At 44.4% G+C, this 20734-nt stretch overlaps 1 protein-coding gene across 5 annotated transcripts in view; it reads left to right on the forward strand.

The window, feature by feature from the left end:
• Nucleotides 1-5281, forward strand: part of gpsm1b (G protein signaling modulator 1b) — a 279264-nt gene extending 273983 nt beyond the window's left edge. For all 5 annotated transcript variants that reach the window (XM_072240285.1, XM_072240286.1, XM_072240289.1 and 2 more), the window contains one exon: nucleotides 3556-5281. In XM_072240285.1, coding sequence (XP_072096386.1) covers nucleotides 3556-3738 — 183 coding nt within the window. In that variant the 3' untranslated portion in view covers nucleotides 3739-5281. The remainder of the gene's footprint in view (nucleotides 1-3555) is intronic.
• Nucleotides 5282-20734: the final 15453 nt, after the last annotated feature.

The raw sequence follows: 20734 nt of genomic DNA on the forward strand, positions 1-20734 counted from the left end.
TTCTCCAGGGATCATTCGCTCCATGATTCCCTTGTCCACTCGTCCCTCCCCACTGATCTCCCTCCTGGCACTTATCCCTGCAAGTGGACTAAATGCTACATCTGCCCATACACTTCCTCTCTCACCACCATTCAGGGCCCGAAACACTCCGTGAGGTTGAGGCAACGCTTCACCTGCAGATTTTGTTTGGGATTGTCTACTGTATCCAGTGATCTTGGTGTGGCCTCCTCTGCATTAGTGAGACCCAACGTAGATTGACGAGCACCTTCGTTCCATCTGCAAGGGGGAGGGTTTCCTGGTGCCCAGCCACTTTAATTTCAGACCCCATTCCAACACGGCTGTCTGTGTCCTCTCCTGCCACGACGAGGCCACCCTCAGGTTAGAGGAGAACACCTCGTGTTCCATCTGGGAAGCCTCCAACCTGACAGCATGAGCATCAATTTCAACAACTTTTTTCCCCCTTTCCTCTTCCCTGCTTTTCCATTTCCCATTCTGACTCCCCTCTGAAACCCTTCTCTTCGCCTCACCTGTCTATATAGTGTTCCTTCTCCTCTCCTTTCTCCCATAGTCTATTCTCCTTTCCTATCATATTCCTCCTTCATTCTTTTACTTTTACCACCTATCCTCACCCGCCTGCCTTCCCCCACATCTATCACCTTCCAGCTTGTACTCCTTTCCCTCCCCCTACTACCTTTTTATTCTGGCTTCTGCATGCCCCCCTTCATTTTCAGTCCTATTGAAGGTTCTCAGCCTGAAACATCGACTCTTTATTCCTCTCCATAGATGCTGCCTGACCTGCTGAGTTCCTCCAGCACTTTGTGTGTGCTGCTCTGCTTTTCAAGCATGTGCAGAATCTCTTGTGTTTATGTCAGACACTACCAGATTGGTGAAATTTGGCGGACACATGACTAATTAAATTCTACAGGGAAGTGTGAAATATTTTGATAGGCAGAATGGGAAAAGACAATATGAAGTAAATGGTACAATTTTAAACAGATCTGAGAATGGTACACACTCCTTTGGTAGGGAAAGTTGAGGAGAGTTTGTGATTCTTTAATCAGTAACAGAGGATGAAAGTCCAGGTAGTCAAGCTGAATTTCGATAGAACATTGATTAAGCCCCAGATGGGGTACAGTAAAATGATGATCATTTGTAATCTGCTGGTGTCAGCTGTGTTCCCTTTCCATTCCCTTCCCATACTCCCTTTAAACTTGTTCATTAGAAAATTTATTATCGTAGTGTGTAATGTACTAATAAAAAGGATGCCAAAAGGTTAAGGGGAGAAGGCAGGAGAATGAGGTTGAGAGGGAAAATAAATCAGCCATGGTCTAATGGCAGAACAGATGATAATTCAGCTCCTATGTCTCCTGGTTTTATTAATAAAGCAATGAATTATAAGTGTTTTGGGGTACAGTATTAAAAGAAAGGGCATCTGGAAGCCCATAAAACCTGCCTGCTTGACAGCACCATTCCCAGATGATCAGTTTTAATGATTTCTGTTCAGTTCTGTGCAGCACACATTTCAGGTTTGATATCAAAGCCTTTGAGAAGTGGTGGGAGAGAAGGCTTGAGTTATAAGGAAAATATTCAAGAGATCAGGGCTGAGATTTTTGGAATAGAGAAATTTAAAACTACTTTAAAATTATTCAAAAACATGGAATTGTTTTGGTGAATGAGATGATATAAAAGAGACAAGGGCACGGATTGAAATTCCTTGAGGAAACATTTGGCTTTTTAAGTTTCTGTGATATTTTTCTTGAGTGGATGCACTTTCCAGAGGATTTCACAAGGAATAATGGGAAGGGAAGATATATGGGACTATGGGAGAAAGACAGGGACCTCAGAATATTTGCTTAGTTCAGTCAAAAGTATGATGTGATGAAGTGCAGTCAAGATGATGCAAGTCCAAATCTCACCACGACATTTGAATTTGGTTTAAAATTAAATCCAGTAAATAAAACGCAAGTATCTGTAATGTTCGGAAAGCTGGTGGAATGTTATTAAAAACCGAGCAGGTTCACTAATATGAGGAAACCTGGCATATTGGACAGTCTCATTTAATGGTCAGTCCTAATTTCCCCCTATAGTGGCCAAACAAGCTGCTTCCCTTATCAAAAAAAATGATGGATTGGCTCATATACACCAGCTTTTTAAACAAACACACACAAAACACTGATGGAACTCAGTAGGTCAGGCAGCATCTATAGAAAAGAATAAATAGAAACATAGAAAACCTACAGCACAACACAGGCCCTACGGCCCAAAAAGTTGTGCCGAACATGTCCCTACCTTAGAAATTACTAGGCTTACCCATAGCCTTCTATTTTTCTAAGCTCCATGTACGTCAACGTTTCGGGCCAAGACCCTTCACGTGGACAGAGAAGGAAGCGGGAGAGATGCCAGAAGGAAAAGGTGGTAGAGGAGGGGAAAGAGCCGGCTGGAAGGCAATAGGTGAAGGCAGGTGGGTGGGGAAAGGTCAAGGGCTAGAGAAGAAGGAATCTAATTGGAGAGGAGAGTGGACTATAAGAGAAAGGGAAGGAGGCAGGGACCCAAGGTGGAAGTTATAGGCAGGTGAGAAGAAGTAAAAGGTCAGAGTGGGGAATACGGGAAGTGGAAGTGGAAGGGAGTATGTTTCACCAGAAGGAGAAATTGATACTAACGCCATCAAGTTGGATAAATTTTAACTGTACATTATTAGTTGTAGATTTTCATCGTGATCAACCTATAATTGATATGTTGTAAGCGATTCTGACTAAGGGTCACTTTAGTTCACCCTCTGACTTTTCATTCAGACTGATCAGGAGTAGAAACTGCGATTTATTTCTTGCCCTTCACCTCATCTGGCCAGCACAGAAAGGACGTAGGTGTGAATATGGAAACAAATTTCTTCACCTAATGCTTCCCATCCCTGAACCTTCTCATAAACTTAAGGATCTATTCCTCAGTTGCACCCCCATTTCTTCCTGCTTGTGAAATTTGTTGTTTTGAGCAAATGCGTTGGGTTAACCATTAATGTTAATAGTTACTGTTTGGTAACTTGTAACAGTGGCAGAGATTTAAAGTTCAAGTCCTCACCTTGAACTTCGTTTTGGAGGTACAGGTTGATGTCATGAGCATCTCTATAGGATACAATAAAAAGATCAGGGATGGTATCAGATTTTAGAACTGAGGGTAGCTGTTGTCAAGCTTGTAAATGGCATTAAGCTATAAATCAGCCTTGAGCTAACAAAATTAAGTGTATGAGTCTGAGTGATCTATATTGTTTCTGTGCCTCTAACATAAAATTTCTCCCTCCACCTGAAAAGAAAATCTTACTACCTTCATCAAATCCTCTCCTTGAATATCCATGTCAGTGTGGCATCCTCTCCAATTGAAACTGCTTTAAAATTACTCAACCAACACACATAAAAGTAGCTGGTGAACGCAGCAGGCCAGGCAGCATCTCTAGGAAGAGGTGCAGTCGGCGTTTCAGGCCGAGACCCTTCGTCAGGATTACTCCTTAGTTTTAAAATGCATTGGTGTCTGATGACTCAAACGGTTTATTCTCTGCTGCAGTCATCCAGGATTGACGACCAGAGATGTGCTCCGCCCAGCCCGGCACCACGAGGACCCACGGTCCCTGACGAGGACTTTTTCAGCCTGATCCAGAGGGTGCAGGCCAAGCGGATGGACGAGCAGCGAGTTGACCTTCCGTCAAACCGTGAAGGGCTGGAACAGAGCGGGCCGGGCTCCTGCTGAGCAGCGTGCCACCGACAGGCTTGTGAACAAGCTGGACTTGCTGTGCGGATCAATGCCCCTGCCAACACTACAAGGGAGCCCAGGCCAAAAGCTATCCACACTACCCCTGTGAGATCAGCACATGCTTCTAGACGACTGCTTTAAACCCATCATAATTAATGAACCAAAATCTGAACAATTATACTTTATTTCAAATGGTACAAGAATTAATCTGTGGGAGGTGGAAAGATACCAGCACAGTATTAGGTTATTTTGTACGTGACGGCGTTGAATGAATGTAAAGCTGCTGGTACTGTAGAACATGTGGGTCTGTTATCACACACAGATATCCACAGACTTATGCACAGAATGTGTGCATGAAAAAGTACATGCACACCACACATCACATTTCATTCACTTTACTTGTGCAGACGCATCTCATACCTTCACACAGATATTATGGATATAATGTGAAAAACCCAATCCACATGGACCCGAGATCCACTTAGAGATTAATTAACTTCTTTGCTTTGAACTTTCATAATAGAACATTGGATAAGCAGACTGTTTTCTCTTATTGAATGAGTTGCTATTAATTTCTCTTTTGAAGTTAGTGTGACTCAGATCACAAAGAGATCATCGGTGTATGGGTTTTTGATACTGCACTGAAACCCTGAAGCCGCTGTGTTTCTAAATTGTAGTAATTGCTTCATACACTTTTTTTTAAAAAATCATGTTCCATGATTAATCTAAGTGCCAGAGTGGAGCTTGGACTTGCCCAACAAGTGAAGTAAAGTGCATCCCCAGCACAAAAGGAGCTGGCCAACATTTCAGTTTAAGCAGATAATTACATTGACCGTTAATGGGTGTTTTCTGGGCACACTGCAGCAGCTGACTGGTTTCAGAAGTAATACGTTAGCTGTGAAATGCTTTGTGGCATCCTGAGGTTGTGGAGAGTGGAAAAGAAATGTGAGCGCTTTAAGTCTGTTCTTTCTGCAGATTTTGTCCGTGCTGTCTGAAGGAGGATTTCCCGCTGTGTGAATGCAATCTAGTGACAACCTGCTGCAGGCTGTGTCATTGAAGTGCAGCAGGCCACTAGGATGCCTCCCTGGGGAACCAGTTTTCCTTCTACATTTTTTTTGTAGTATATTTGCATTTCTAATCCATTTAACCACAAAACAAGAACATGCCAAGGCCTAATATATGCTGGTCCTGGAGAGCATGCCAGCAGAAATACAGTAATCCTTTGTACTGACCTAGAAACAATTAAATTCTGGGTTTAATTTATGAATACAAAAAAGCTCTTTGTCACCCTTGGGGATATGTAAATGCTATTTCATGTTGTAACAGCTGCTGTATGTTTAACATTTGAGCCTTTCTGGTACAATTTCTTCCCCCCCCCCCCCCCACCCCTCAGACACTGCCAGTAAAGTAACGTGTTTCTCTTAGATTTCATACTCAACTTCTGTAAATATAATGGGCTCATTTTACTTAAAAGATGCAGTTTCGGTCAATTTGCAGTGTATTAAATTTTACACAAGCTTGTAATAAAACTACAAACAGACATCAGTTGTTTTGTTTGATCCGGATCACAGAGATAAGTGTTGAACAAATGTTTCCAGTGATGTGATTTCTGTGCCCATTTTGCCCCCTCCCCTTCCTTTACGACACCATATGGCAGACCGGGAGAGCAATGGCTAGACCTACTGCACTACACAAAGCCTGGACTGACTAGATCTACACTCGACTGAGACACAAAACCTGAGGGCAGAGGTGAGTTTTAATAGAGAAAGAGGTTTAAAACACCAAGCAGAGTTAATTTTAAAAGATACAGAACAGATTCTTCTTGTCCTGTTCTGTGATGCCATAATACAGTAAGTATACATGGTGGGTATTATTCCCAATCTCTGATTGGCTGAGAGATTTAACTTGGGAGACGTTATTATAGCAAGAAATGAACACTGAAGATGATTAAATCCAACCTAAATTATCTAACTCCAATTAGTTGTTTTATGGTAGCCATACATAATAAAACTATAAATTACTGTAGGTACGCATAACAAAGACAAATAACTATTCCCTGGAGAGGAAATACTCAGGAAATGTTCGAAGGTTCATAGTCCATTCAGAAATCTGATGCTGTTCTTGAAACACAGAGTTGTGTGTTTCGGCTCCTGTACCTCTTTGATGGCAGCAATGACAAGAGGGCATGTCCTGGGGGGTGGGAGGAGGGGTCCTTAATAATGGATGTCACCTTTTTGAGACATCATCTTTTGATGGTGTCCTGGATGCTGGGGAGGCTAGTGCCCATGATGGAGCTGGTGTAGTTTACAACTTTCTGTAGCTTTTACTAAACCAGCCGGGTGATGGAACCAGCTAGAACTCTCTCCACGGTTCATCTGTAGAAATTTGTGAGAGTTTTTGCTGACATACAAATTCTTCTCAAACTCCTAAGAAGTATAGCCACTATTGTGCCTTCTTTGTAATTGCATCAATATGTTGGGCCCAGCGTAGATCCTCAGAAATGTTCACACCGAGGAACTTGAAACTTCTCACGCCTCGGTAGACCTATTGTGGTGATAGCAAATTACAGCTGGTCCAGATCCTTGTTTAGGCAGGAGTTGGTCCTGGCTATGACTAACCTCCCAAAGCACTTCATCACAGTAGATGCGAGTGCCACTGGGCAAAAATCTTTGAGGCAGCTCACCTTATTCTTCTTGGGCACTGATACGATTGTCACCCTTTTGAAGCAGGTGGGAACTTCCACCTGCAGCGGCGAGAGATTGAAGATGTCCTTGAGTACGCCCGCCAGCTGGTTGACACAGGTTTTCAGAACCCTACCAGGTACACCATCAGGGCCTGACGCCTCTTGAGATGTTCTAGCGTCGGTTTCCGAGACAGATCACAGTCACTAGACGCTGCAGCAATTCCTATAGGTGTAGCTTTGTTCTCTCTTTCAAAGTGTACATAAAAGGCATTGGGCTCATCTGCAAGTGAACCATCATGATTTATGATTTTAGGTTTAAATTCATAGGAAATAATGGTTTGCAAATCCTGCCAGAGCTGACATACATCCAATTCCGTTTCTAACCTCAATCAGAATTGATTTTCACGCTTAAAATAAGCCTCCTGTAGGTCGTACCTGGACTTCTTGCATGTTTCTGGTTCACTGCTGTTGAATGCCACAGATCTAGCCCTCAGCAGGTTGCAAATCTCTTGATTCATCCACATCTTTTGGTCTGGTTATGTTCTCCAAGGCACGCACTCTTCCTCAACATGTTCCGCAACACTACCCGCCCCTCCTACCTTCATATTGTCTGCAAACCTGGCTACAAATTCCATCCAAATCACTGACATATAAAGTGAAAAGAAGCATTTTCCCAACACTGACCCCTGCAGAACACGATAAACTAAGTATATACCAATATAAGAAACATTCAGAAGCGATTCTGTAAACTAATTCCTGGGAATTTAAAAAAGTTATTGCAAACGGTTTAAGGAAGTTTGTATACTTTTTAAACATCTCCAGAAATTTTATCTCCACAGCCCTTTGGAGTAGAGAATTCTAAGATCTACCACTCTCAGAAGAAATTCCTTTGTACCTCAGTTTTGGAAACAGAAGGTTGTGTGACAGGGTAAATATAGAAATGTTTGCACCAGTAAAAAAAAAGGCCTCAAGGGAATAAGACGTCGTTCAAAACTGAGATGCATAGGAATTTCCTGAAAGGTGGTGAATCCCTGGAATTCTTGACCCCAAAGGGTTGTGGAACCCAGATTACTGGAATTGTTTAAAAAGTAGATTTTATTTGAAAGATCAGTGAACCAAGAGTTACGGGGTGTGGGGCAGAGCAGTCAGGATCATATTGAATGGCAGGGAGATCAGACCAGATCGCCTGCTTTCTTGATCTTCAATGTTCTCCCTAGTGTCTCAGCCAATAATCTACCTCAACCAACACCATGGATTACTTAGTCAATACACACTGCTGTTTGTGCAAATCTGCTGTATGCAAATTGAATTTTGTATCCAATGTTAAAGGCGTTACTCTAAAATAGTTCTCTTGACTTTGAGCATGCTGAGATTGTGAAAGTTGTTAAATACACATTGTAAACTTTAAGAAACTTATCAGTAATTACAGCAGAGTTTAAAAAGCCAAGTATTTGTATGCAAACGAGTCCGGATGAATATCACCCTGTGCTGGAAAAAGATCCTATGTAACCCAAGCTGACAAATTACTGAGTCATTTATGCCAATGATGTCTAACTGCTCAAAAACCAAATGAGGAGGAAGATGCATTTTGTTTACATTATGGTTATAAACACGGGAGAATCACAAATAATATCGCAACAAGTAGCCTACCATTTTACAGGCACAGTTTCATGGTTGCAGAATTTGGCTACAGTAGCAGTCCTGATCTCTTTCCCAGTTCTTTCAAAGAATCTCTGACCAGAGATGTTAACTCTATTCCTCTTTGCACAGATGTTGCCCGACCTGTTGAACATTTCCAACACGTTATTCCTGTCAAATCCCTAGATAGATTCGCCAATCGCTCACATCCCACTGCAGCAGTCCGGGTCTGGTCTGTCTACACTCCCGCTCTCATTCACCCCAACAGGGCTGGCAGTGTGCTCAACTGACAGCACCTTGTGTTTGAATTCCTAACACTTCAAAACCCCAGCTTTTGGTCACCCGTCTGAACCAGTCGAGGCCGACTTGTATTTGGTGAATTTTGAGCAATGGGATTGTTTTCAAGATACAAGTTGGATGAGTGAGCATATCTTATGAAGAATGGTTGAGTGAGCTAGGATTTTTTTTCTTTGGAGTGAAGAAAGATAAAAGATGACTCCATACAGATGTACAAGATAAGAAGCATAGATTAAGTGGACAGCCAGTGCCATTTTCTCAAGGCAGAAATGGGAGCATAATTTTAAGATGATTTAGGGAAAGTATTGGGGGGACTGTCAGACAGTTTTTTTTACACTGAGTGTGGGACGCTGTTCAGGTAGTGGTAGAGACAGATAAATTTGAGAGATTTAAAAGACTTAGGCATATAGATAGCAGAAAAATGGAGGACGATGTGGAAAGGAAGCGTTAGATTGATGTGGGAGTAGGTTAAAAGGTCGGCACAATATCGTGCGCCAAGGAGCCTGAACTGTGTGTGCTTCATCTCTTCTGTCATCTGCAAGTTATTCAGCCCCACCTGACTGGGTAATTAACATTCAGTTACTTCAAACGAAGCACAGAACAGTTGCAAATCCACAGTCAAACCACATTTTTTTTGTACAATGTGGTCAGTCCAGGCATGGGAGTCTGGAAATGACTTCCTCTGTAGAGGCGAAAGATCCAGCTGGGGGGTTCGTTTCAGCCACAGCCCACAATTCACGGTTCCAGGAAGGCTGAACTGTGCTAATATTTGCCGTCAAGTGGTAGCATATCAAATCCCGGTTGTATCCAGCTGAAGAGCTGATCTTGCTTTACTTCCCTCTGACTATCCTGAGTACGGCTGTGGGTCACTCTGAAACTGACTCCTCAGAGTGCTATTGCCCCCTATCTGTGCCTCTGGATTCAAGTTGGCTTCACGCACTGACAAAAACTCATTGTTTAGGAGGTTCCAAGTTTTGGCCTAGCACTGTGCTTCTCTCACTAATTACCAACTCCTCCTATTCCTTCCTCCATCGACCTCTGTAATGACTATCCAAGTGGTTCCCGAATGTTTTGGGTTACCTTGGCTCCCAGACTATGTCACAGCTCTTTACTTCACTTCGTCCCTTCTCCTGGTTTCATCTATCACCTCGAGTTTCTCCCTCCCCTCCCACCTTTTAAATCTACTCCATCTTTTTTTATTCCAGTTCTGCAGAAGGGTCTGAAGCCCAAAACATTTTATCTGTGTTGCATCAATTTTCTTCCAATCGATTACCAGTTGAAACTCTCCAGTATTAACGACAGTTGCATTAAATGTGCCAGGCATCAGTGCTGGGAGCAAGTAAGGAGACTGAGTCGACAAACAGACCTGCAATGATTTGATTTTAGATTAGGAATCAAATTAATTTCAAAAGATTTTTTGGCAGGCTTTTTTTCAAATTTCGGTGTAGTTAGGGGAGCGGGCAGTTATTTTCTGCACTTCTGCCATTGTGGTGTGCTGACTAGTGAATAAGGCTACTCTCTGGGTCATCTCTTCTCACCAATGAGATTAAGCACTGTATTCTCCCAGAAGGTACAAGAAGGGCAAGTGTGGAAGGATTTCCTCATTCTCTGTGAAGCAGTTACAGAGACTTTGGAAATGTGTGGATGGGGAAAAGGTGGCATGGGCAACAGGTAAAACTCAGGTCAAGGCAAGTCTCGCTCATCATTAGCAGAGTGCAGCTCCCGATGGGCCATGTTCAACAAAAGAGTGATGGCTTGCGTGCTTCATACAACATCTCATTGCTAAATCTGGAATGCCCCACACAATTGGAGTAGAACTGAAGGCAGATTCTGAGTATAGTTTTGTATAAGTCACCAGACCAAATAACTAAAGTGATTCTTCTCAACAACAATTCTGTCCTCAGACTAATAGATGAACCATCTGAGAATGTGAAAGACACATTGTCCTAAACATGTGGCCCAACAGAATTTGCTCTGCAATTGAGTCAATTTAATGCCAGGCAATGATTTTTTTTTTTTACTTCTTGGTTATGTTCAGTTTATAAAAGATGAAAGCATAGTTCAAGAGTTGTTACTTACAAGGGGACGAGAAATAGATATGAAAGGAAGGTCAGTTTTTTGGGATGTTGAACAATTTTTCAAGAGAAGTACATTCCACTCACCAACATTCTTGCTTATGCCACAGATGAGGTGCCATCAATGACAGGACCATTTTAATTCCACTTCCCTCCTCTACTGTTGTGATGAGGTCACTCTCAGGTTGGATAACAACACCTTATACTCCGTCTGGGTAGCCTCCAACCTGAAGGCATAAACATTAATTTCTTGAACTTCCGGTAATGCCCCCCCCACCCTTCACCATTCCCCATCCCCTTTTCCCTCTCTCACCTCACCTCATCTGCTTGCTTTCCCATCACCTCCCTCTGGTTCTCCTCTCCACTTTTCTTTCATCCACAACTTTCTCTCCTCTCCTATTAGATTCTGCCTTCTCCAGCCCTGTATCTCTTTCACCAATCAACTTCTCAGCTCTTTAATTCACTCCTCCCCCTCCCATTTCACCTATCTCATTGTGTTTCTCCCACCCCTCCCCTCACCTTTTAACTCTACTACTCATCTTTTTTTCTCCAGTCCTGCTGAATGTTCTCGGCCCAAAACATCAACTGTACTCTTTTCCATAGATGCTGCCTGGTCTGCTGAGTTCCTCCACCATTTTATGTGTGTTGCTTGGATTTCCAGCACCTGCAGATTTTCTCTTGTTTGGGAACAAACCGGACTCTCAGTTTCTGCCCGAAGTCCGTCATTGAGTAAAGTTTAATTTGGTTCTGGTATAAATCCATATTCTGGTACACCACACCATCCCGTCTACACCTTTTCATTTGGTCTGCTTCTGCCATTTTCGATATGGATTACCGACCATGGTCAATCACCTATTTAAGTCCAATCTCAAAGGGGAAAAACTATAATATCATTATAGCTCAGGCAAAGCCTGACTCTCTGCCTGCAGGTATAAGATGAGGAGGGGCATTGATTGTGTTGATAGTCAGAAGCTTTTTCCCAGGGCTGAAATGGCTAGCACAAGAGGGCACGGTTTTAAGGTGCTTGGAAGTACGTACAGAGGAGATGTCAGGGGTAAGGTTTTTATGCAGAGAGTGGTGAGTGCGTGGAATGGGCTGCCGGCAACGGTGATGGAGGTAGATACGATAGGGTCTTTTAAGAGACTCCTGGACAGGTACATGGAACTCAGAAAAATAGAGGGCAATGGGTAACCCGAGATAATTTCTAAGGTAAGGACATGTTCGGCACCGCTTTGTGGGCCGAAGGGCCTGTATTGTGCTGTAGGTTTTCTATGTTGTTTATGTGTATACTGTGTAGGGCAGTGATACCTCGGTCGGTCAGTGGGCTAGGAAAATGCAGTCACGTCCATTGGAAAGGGCAGATTCTGAATTTTACCCCATTGAGAGCCATACCCTAATTCACATGAATTGTGTCACTGCATGATTAGAGTATGGGAATCATAGTTTCCCGCACTCTAATACAGTAGTGAATGGCAATAATGTGTGGGCTGGAAATAATACGATTTCTTCAGTCCAGATTTCTCATGATATGACAAACGGAGAATTGTCTCATTCATTTTCACAACTATAACGCACTTAGAGCAAAGTCTAAGAGAACGATGGGTTAGCAAGGGATGAGGTAATTATGTAATCAATTATGAGTCAGAGGATCAAATGCTTATGATAAGTAATTTCTTAAATTAAGCCTGTACTCCCTAGTTGCCCACCCCCTTGCTACTGAGTGCCCTCCTCCGCCACCCCGGGGGGGGGGGGGGGGCAAAAATCGGCCACTTTGGGAACCGCTGGTCTATCTGCTATTTATTTCAGCCATTCCATGCCAAGAGAAGGAATTATGTGTTTTAATCCCACTGAAATTATGTTGAAGTTGTATAAGGCATTGATGAGGCCTAATTTGGAGTACTGTGTGCAGTTCAGGCCACTCAACTACAAGAAAGGTGTCAGTAAGATTGAAAGAGTGCAGAGAAAATTCACAAAGATGTTGCCAGAACTTGGGAACCTGAGATATGGGGAAGGGTTGAATAGGTATATTATTCCCTGGAACACAAGAGATTTGATCGAGGTATACAAAATAATGAGGGGTGTAGATAGGGTAAACGCAGGTAGGCTTTTTCCACTGAGGTCGAGCGAGGCTAGAACTAGAAGTTGTAGATTAAGGGTGAAAGGGAACATGGGGGAAAACTTCTTCACACAGAAGGCTGTGAGTGCGGAACGAACTGACACTGGAAATGATGGATGCGGTTTTGATTGTAGCATTTAATGTACGTGGATGGAAGGGTTATGGAGGGCTATGGTCCAAGTGCACGTCCATGGGACTAGGTGGCATAATGGGTCAGCATGGACTAGATGGGTCGAAGGGCCTGCTTCTATGCTGGGGTGCTTTATGAGTCCATGATGTCCCTACAACTACAACTTCCTTCCACACTCAAAAATCATATCACCGTCATTCACACAAAATATCCATTAGCCTTCACCCCCTCCACTCTCCAACTAACAAACTGAGGGGAGTGGGCCAGCTGGTAGATCACTAATGCATTTTTAAGCACTTTTTGGGTATATTCATAAACTTGGGAGGAATTCAAGTCCATGAATGGTTTCTTCAAAGATCGAGCGCAGGACAAAACAAGAACACAAACTGATACACGTTCTCACTGTCCTTCAGAGCTGGCCCCCACTCCCAGCTCGATGAGCTGCTCCAGCAAGCCACAGACCGTTGAGAAACAAACTGCAGAACAAAAAGCTGAAAACACAGCCTTGTTATTACCCAGATCCCGAGACCCACAGAGGAAATAAAAATATAAAATCCTGGCATCGCTGAGCAGGTTAGACAGTGCCTGCAGAGAACGAAACAAGAGAGCGTGTCCTGTCTATGACATCAAGGTAGGCTTTGGTTCAGGAGCAGCAAAACACTTCACATCGGCGCTCTGATTGCGCCAGGACCACAGAGCACAACACTAATGTGCTAACTACAATATCAGATTAGCTACCTTGGCATAAAACAAAATGTATCACCGAATTTCAGGCTCTTTCTCTCACATTTTCCATCTCTGTAAGCTCTGCTTTATATAAAAAAGATCAAAGTACATATATGTCAACATGTACAACCCTGCAATTTGTTTACATTAGGCCATTCACAGTAGATAAAGAAACACAGTGGAATCGGTGAAAAACTCACATAAACAATCAATGTGCATTAGAAGACATTGTAATTACAAATATACAACTAATAATAATAATAATAAATAAATGTGCAATAGTTACATCAGGGGTTCCCAATCTGGCATCTACTGCCCCCTCAGTTTATGGCATAAAAAGTGTTGGGAACCCCTGAGTTACTTTAATGTTGATGCTGATTGTAAAGAAAAAGCCAAGTCTAGCATATCTTTTATCCCCAGGAGGAAGAGTACTTGGCTGCATGAGGACGTGCACTGAAGCAATCTCAAAAGAGAGTCAGAATAAGCCTTCTGCAGAACTGAGTGCTGTTCAATACTGTTGTGTTTGGGAGTTGTCCAGTGAGGCAGCCCTGAAGCAGAACCATCCGTCACTAAGGTTCCCACACTAGGACCTCAAGGCTAATTGGTGGAGGTTTTGAAAGGATTTGGGTGGACAAAGTAGAGCCACCTGGACTGGTGAATGTGTGGTGATTCATTTGGAGCAGAGACGAGGGCTGTACCAGAATTATCTGGTGATGAATAGGAGAATCAGCTTACACCTGCTTCCTCACTACCATTCAGGGCCCCAAACAGTCCTTCCAGGTGAGGCGACACTTCACCTGTGAGTCTGCTGAGGTCATTTACTGTAGCCGGTGCTCCCAGTGTGGCCTCCTGTATATCGGTGAGGTCCGGTGTAGATTGGGAGTCTGCTTTGCCGTCCGCCAGAAAAACTGGGATCTCCCAGAAGCCACCCATTTCAATTCTACATCCCATTCCAACTAGTCAGTCCATGGGCTTCTCTACTGCCATGAAGAGGCGGCATTTAGGCTGGAGTAACAACACCTAATATTCCATCTGTGTAGCCTCCAACCCGATGGCATGAACATCAATTTCTCAAACTTCCAGTAATTGCCGCTCCCCACTTCACCATTCCCCATTCCTGTTTCCCTCTCTCACCTTATATCCTTACCAGCCCATCACCTCCCTCTGGTGCCCCTCCCCCTTCCCTTTCTTCCATGGTCTTCTGTCCTCTCTTACCAGATTCCCCCTTCTCCAGGCCTGTATCACAGCTCTTTAATTCACCCCTCCCCCTCCCCCGGCTTCACCTATCACCTACCACCTTGTACTTCTTCCTCCCCTCGCCCCACCTTCTTGCTCTGACTTCTCATCCTTTTTGTTTCAGTCCTGATGATGAGTCTCGGCCCGAAATGTCGACTGTTTACTCTTCTGCATAGGTGCTGCCTGGCCTGCTGAGTTCCTCCAGCACTTTGAGTGTGTCACCATGAAAATCGGTCTGTATCCACTCACATCTACACTCTGCATTTAGAGCAGAGGCGTGGGCTGCGCCAGAGGAATGTCTTTTGTGTGAGAGCAGAGATTTTACTGACGACTAAGGCAACAAAGAATGAGGTAATGCGGCAGAACAGACTGATAGCAGAAAACCTGGTAGGCAGGTGGAATTGGGAGGAGCTTTCTCCACGCATGGACAGTGATTGAAGATGAAAGTGACAGAAGGATAAATTACCAAAAGATAGATATTGGCAGAAAAATGTTGAGAACATGAAAGAAAACATACAATTAACAGAATTTGAATAAATACTTCAAAGGTAGCATTTCCAGCACTGGAGGGAAAGGATGGATTTTATAAAGAGCCACAGTGAACCAAATGGCCTCTCATTCAATGAATATTCAACCATCAGATGCAAGGGCTGAAACTCAAGGCCTTTTACATTTATGAGAACTTGTGCACACCACAGAAACAGAGGAGCTTCTGAATACCTCAGTTCAAACTCACACTGTCTCTTTGTACCCAGTTATTCAATGGGCCACTGTATACAAAGCTGAAGCATAGATCTACACTTAAATAACTTCTGCAGACTCATAGAAACCATTGAAAGTTGTGGCCTGTCTCCTGTCTCCTCTCCCAGCCCAGTCAATGCCCGGGCAGATCCCAGTACCACTCTTCAGTTTACCCCGTTTCGTACTCTGAGACTCCAGACAACCAGTACTTTCCAATTCTTGTGCACCGTTTACTCAACTTCATCTAGGGTGCGAAACAAAGTTGTAATGTGAATCCCCATAATATACCCCCAGAGGCAAATGGATTCATACACCCTCACATACTCCAGTGGGTTCTAGCCCAGGAAAGCTGAGACCAAACACAAAATACTCTGCAGATGCTGGGGTCAAAGCAACACTCACAACACGCTGGAGGAACTCAGCAGGTCAGGCAGCATCCGTGGAAACGATGAGTCGACGTTTCGGGCCGGAACCCTGCATCAGGACTGAAGAGGGAAGGGGCAGAGGCCCTATAAAGAAGGTGGGGGGAGGGTGGGAAGGAGAATGCTGGTAGGTTCCAGGTGAAAGCCCAGTAAGGGGAAAGATAAAAGGGTGGGGGAGAGGATAGGCAGGGAGGTGATAGGCAGGAAAAGTGAAGAAGGAATAGGGGAAAACACAATGGGTAGTAGGAGGAGGCGGAACCGTCTAGGTAGTCTCCAGCCCCTTGGTATGAACATAGAATTCTCAAACTTCCGGTAATTCCCTCCCCTTCCTTTCCTCTATCCCCATATCACTCTGCCCCCTCCCCCAGCTGCCTATCACCTCCTTGCTTCCCCTCCCCCACCCCTTTATCTTTCCCCTCACTGGTTTTTCACCTGGAACCTACCAACCTTCTCCTTCCCACCCTCCCCCCACCTTCTTTATAGGGCCTCTGCCCCTTCCCTCTACAGTCCTGACGAAGGGTTCCGGCCCGAAATGTCGACCCATATTTTCCACGGATGCTGCCCGACCTGCTGAGTTCCTCCAGCTTGTAGTGATTGAAGCTGAGACTAAATCCCTGCGTCCACCCAAATGATCATAATTCTCCGAGCTCAGATTAGGCACTGAGATCGTCTCCTTTATCTATGACTCAGCACGCACAAAAAAAAAAGCACAATTAACTCTATAATCTCTCCTGTGTACGTGCGTGTGTATCAGGGGAGAAATGAGACTTTAAAAGCTGCAACAACTCCTCAGAAACCTGGAGCATGCACTCTCTGACCTTGAAACATTCACCATCTCCATCCTCCCTTTTGCTGGAAATGTCAGGCGCAAGTTCCCCTTTTAATAAACCAACCAGTTCTTCCCCTCACTGGATCCAGGAGCACTGACACTCGATTATTACTGGTGTGGTCTCAATGTCTCTTGAAGAATACTCACCACTGAATACAGCAAGTTTCGAAATGAGCCAGAATATTAAGGAAAGGGGACCTGAATGAGACACATCATTTATGCTATCAATTCAGTGCTAAGGAATGGCGTCCAATGCACAGGACCTTTTTTCCCTTTTTTGGCATCCGTTCGTAAAAATAAATATTTAGAAAAAAATACCTAGCTTTAACCGTTTTCCAGCTGTATTTTGCTCAGGGTGATATTTTGAAGGCTGCAGGATTTACATCAATATAACGGATACCAGGATATTATCCAGAGTGCTTGGACAGTTATGTCTGAGGGAAGGGTTAGATAGATCTTAGAGTAGGTTAAAAGGCAGCACAACATTGTGGGCCGAAGGGCCCGTACTGCACTGTACCATCCTGTGATCTTCCAGTGACCTGACCAACATTTCTTCCTCAATCAATTTAGAATCTGAAATTAGTCACCTCACAGCAAAGGAGATTGACAGAAGAGTGTGAAAACAAGAGAATGACAGGGAGTAGTTAGATTAGATTAGATTATGAGGACACACAGTCCTGTTTTATTGTCATTTAGTAACATATGCATTAAGAAATGATACAATATTCCTCCGATGTGATATCACAGAAACACAGGACAGACCAAGACTGAAAGACTGACAAAAACCACATAATTATAACATATAGTTACAACAGTGCAAGCAATACCATAACTTGATGAAGAACAGGCCATGGGCATGGTAAAAAAGTTCAAAGTCTCTCGAAAGTCCCACATCTCACGCAGACGGGAGAAGGAAGAAAACTCTCCCTGCCATACCCGTCCACAGTCCAACTCTGAGTCATCCGAAAACTTCAAGCTCCAACCAGTCCTCTGACACCGGGCACTGAGCACCATCTCTGCCGAATGCTTTGACCCCAGCCCCGGTTGCCAGCAGCAGGCAAAGCCGAGGATTTTGGGGCCTTCCCTCTGGAGATTCTTGATCACACAGTAGCAGCAGCAGTGAACTGGGCGTTTCAGAAGTTACTCCAAATGTTCCTCCGTGCTCTCATGGCTGTCTCCATCAAATCAGAATTGTGCACGGCATCCTACTTACAAATACGATACAATTTCACCGGAGAGGCTACACGCGCTGCATCGTGCCGCCATCTTCTCCTCCTCCAGGAGTAGTTGTGAATGGAAGGGGAATGGTAACCAAGGCAGAGATGAAATCAATACTAAAAACAGTGGTAAGTGGTGTGGAAAATGTATTTTACTCAATATGTTGGAATGGGCAGTCGTAAGATGTGGGAGCATATTCAAAGGTTCGCTCTATTGTATGATCCAATATTTGAGTTACAAAGATTGCCTCACTGAGGTTGTGTGAGGGACTTGGAGATATTCTGATGTTTTAGAAAGGAACACCACCAGGTGTGGATCAAGGAGCAGTTCCTCAGCTCAGTAGCGTAGACTGGAACAGAGCGACGTTGGCAAAAGCAAGTTATTGTTATCAGATTCAAGCACCACTGTGCCGATGACCGAGAGTGAAGTGGTTGAGGGAAGGAATTTGAGAACCAGCAGCTTGCAGGCAGAATTTCAGAATTAACCCCAAGCGAGTGACTGACCGGCCCTCCATTGGTCGGTGTCCACCACGGATGCTGCACCCTAAGCTGTCCACGTGAGATGCAAGCCGGTATGCAAACCAGGCCTGTCGACATGGAGCTGTTGTCCATGCCCATGCAGCGGGCTCCCCCTCGCCACACAGCAACAGCAGAGACCGATACAGTTCGGCACCAGCAGTACTGCAGCAGTTGCCAGTCGGTGTTGATCTCAACATAGGGCTGCCTTAGGGACTGCAGCTCTGGATTTTTCCTTGGGGTTTACTCCCGCACTGTTCCCATGAACGGGTGCAGCCGCAATGCAGCGGAGGTTTGAGATCAGAGTTTTCCTTCTCCTAGATGAGCTGCCAACCATGGCTGATGAGCTCCATCTTCCCAAAGCAGCTAGTTTTAAAGCACCGGTATCTCACCTTTGCCCTTCTCCTGTCAGTGGAAATAGTTCTGTCAGGCTTGGTAGCTAAGCCATAGCTGAAGGTCAGGAGCTGGGCTTGGTTGTCAGAGGCTATCTGAGATATGCCTTTGGGAGCACTTAAAAGGTAGTGTGAGCTTATCCCCACTACGATCTCTGGCTATAACAGCCTTAAGGGAGTGAGTGGAACTCATTGATTCCTCTGAGCTCCCCTGGATCTGCCCTGCTGCTCTTTTGGTCAGTTTTCAGCTCCTACCAGTCCATTTAAACTTGCACACTACACGTGGCTTACAAAACTTGCACACTACATGTGGCTTACAAAACTAGGGAGAAAAATGTTCAATTTTGAATAAATTGAGAATAAACTTTGAGTTAATTTTGGAATTTACCGAAAGAAATAGAACACGGAATATTCCAGCACACTACAGGCCCTTTAGCCCATAGTGTTGTGCCGACCTTTTAACCTTCTCTAAAATCAATGTAACCCTTCCTTCCTACATTAGCCCTCTATTTGTCTGTGATCCATGTACCTAAGAGCATCTTAAATGCCCTTAATGTATCTGCCTCCAGCATAAAAATGGACAAAAACCAATACGTATGCTATCAGTTAGCCCACTTCTTGCTCACCGAATACAGCCCAGCACTTGCTATCTGACAGCAGAGTTCATGGCAATGCTTGTGAGAAAGTAAAACTCCCAACAGAACATTCAGCCTTACAGATACCAGATCTAGTGTTACAGAACATTCAATTCCGGTTCTAAATCCCTTTCTCATACTTCCTCATTTTGCTTTTACCCCCACTTCACACTTCTCCCATACTCCCTCCTCTGACCCTACCCCGCTGTCTCTATTCCCCCAACCTCTGCTTTCCTGAACACACCCTTTGCAAATGCCTCACGCTTCCTCTCAGTGTGACCCACATCCCCCTCCAAGTCTTAAAGCGTACACAATAAAGTTAGCGACACCACACATCAGAGCACACAAGGGCAAGCTTGCTAGATTCGTTATCTCAACTTTATCCAAGTATCCTCTTACAGGCCGGAAGCCTCCAGAAGTGACACAATTCCATCCAGCATCCAGGTGATGCCGGGAGGTCGTGAGCGGCCACTGCCCCTCAGTCTGACATTCCCAGTCAATTACTACGATCAGGTACAGACTTCGCCGAAGAACCCAGCCCTTTCAGGAGCACGTCTACTGTGGCGTGGGTTATGCAGACTGAGCTGCAAAGTCATGGAAATAAGCCACAACTTCCCGCTCTACCTACAACCAAACTTTGCCTCTCCGAGTCTACCAGCTGGAGGAACCATTCTGTCCTCTGTACTGGCTCTCCAGGGCCTGGATTAATAGATGCAATAATGTTCTTTAAACGGTGCAATTAACACTATAGATTGTTTAATGTCATTTCCAGTACTCAAGTGTAAAGGAGAACAAAATTGTTACTCCCAATTTGATGCAGCACAAACAAACGATAAGGAAGTCAATAACTATAAATACATAAGATAGCATATATAAATGAGAAAATCCGCAGATGCTAGAAATCTGAGCGAGACACTCAAAATGCTAGAGGAACTCAGCAGGCCAGGCAGCATCTATAGAAAAGAGTACAATCGACGTTACAGGCCGTGACCCTTCGGCAGGACTGATAGCATATACACACATATATAGGCATCCGTTAGTCTCATGAGACCATGGATTTGCACCTTGGAAGGTTTCCAGGGTGCAGGCCTGGGCAAGGTTGTATGGAAGATCGGCAGTCGCCCATGCTGCAAGTCTCCCCTCTCCATGCCACCGATGTTGCCCAAGGGAAGGGAATTAAGACCCATACAGCTTGGCACCGGTGTCGTTGGAGAGCAATGTACGGTTAAGTGCCTTGCTCAAGAGCACAACACGCTGCCTCAGCCAAGGCTCGAACTAGCGACCATCAAATCACTAGACGAACGCCTTAACCACTTGGCCACGCGCCAACACATAGACAC

Source organism: Mobula birostris, chromosome 22 (assembly GCF_030028105.1).
Source record: "Mobula birostris isolate sMobBir1 chromosome 22, sMobBir1.hap1, whole genome shotgun sequence".
NCBI lineage: Eukaryota > Metazoa > Chordata > Chondrichthyes > Myliobatiformes > Myliobatidae > Mobula > Mobula birostris.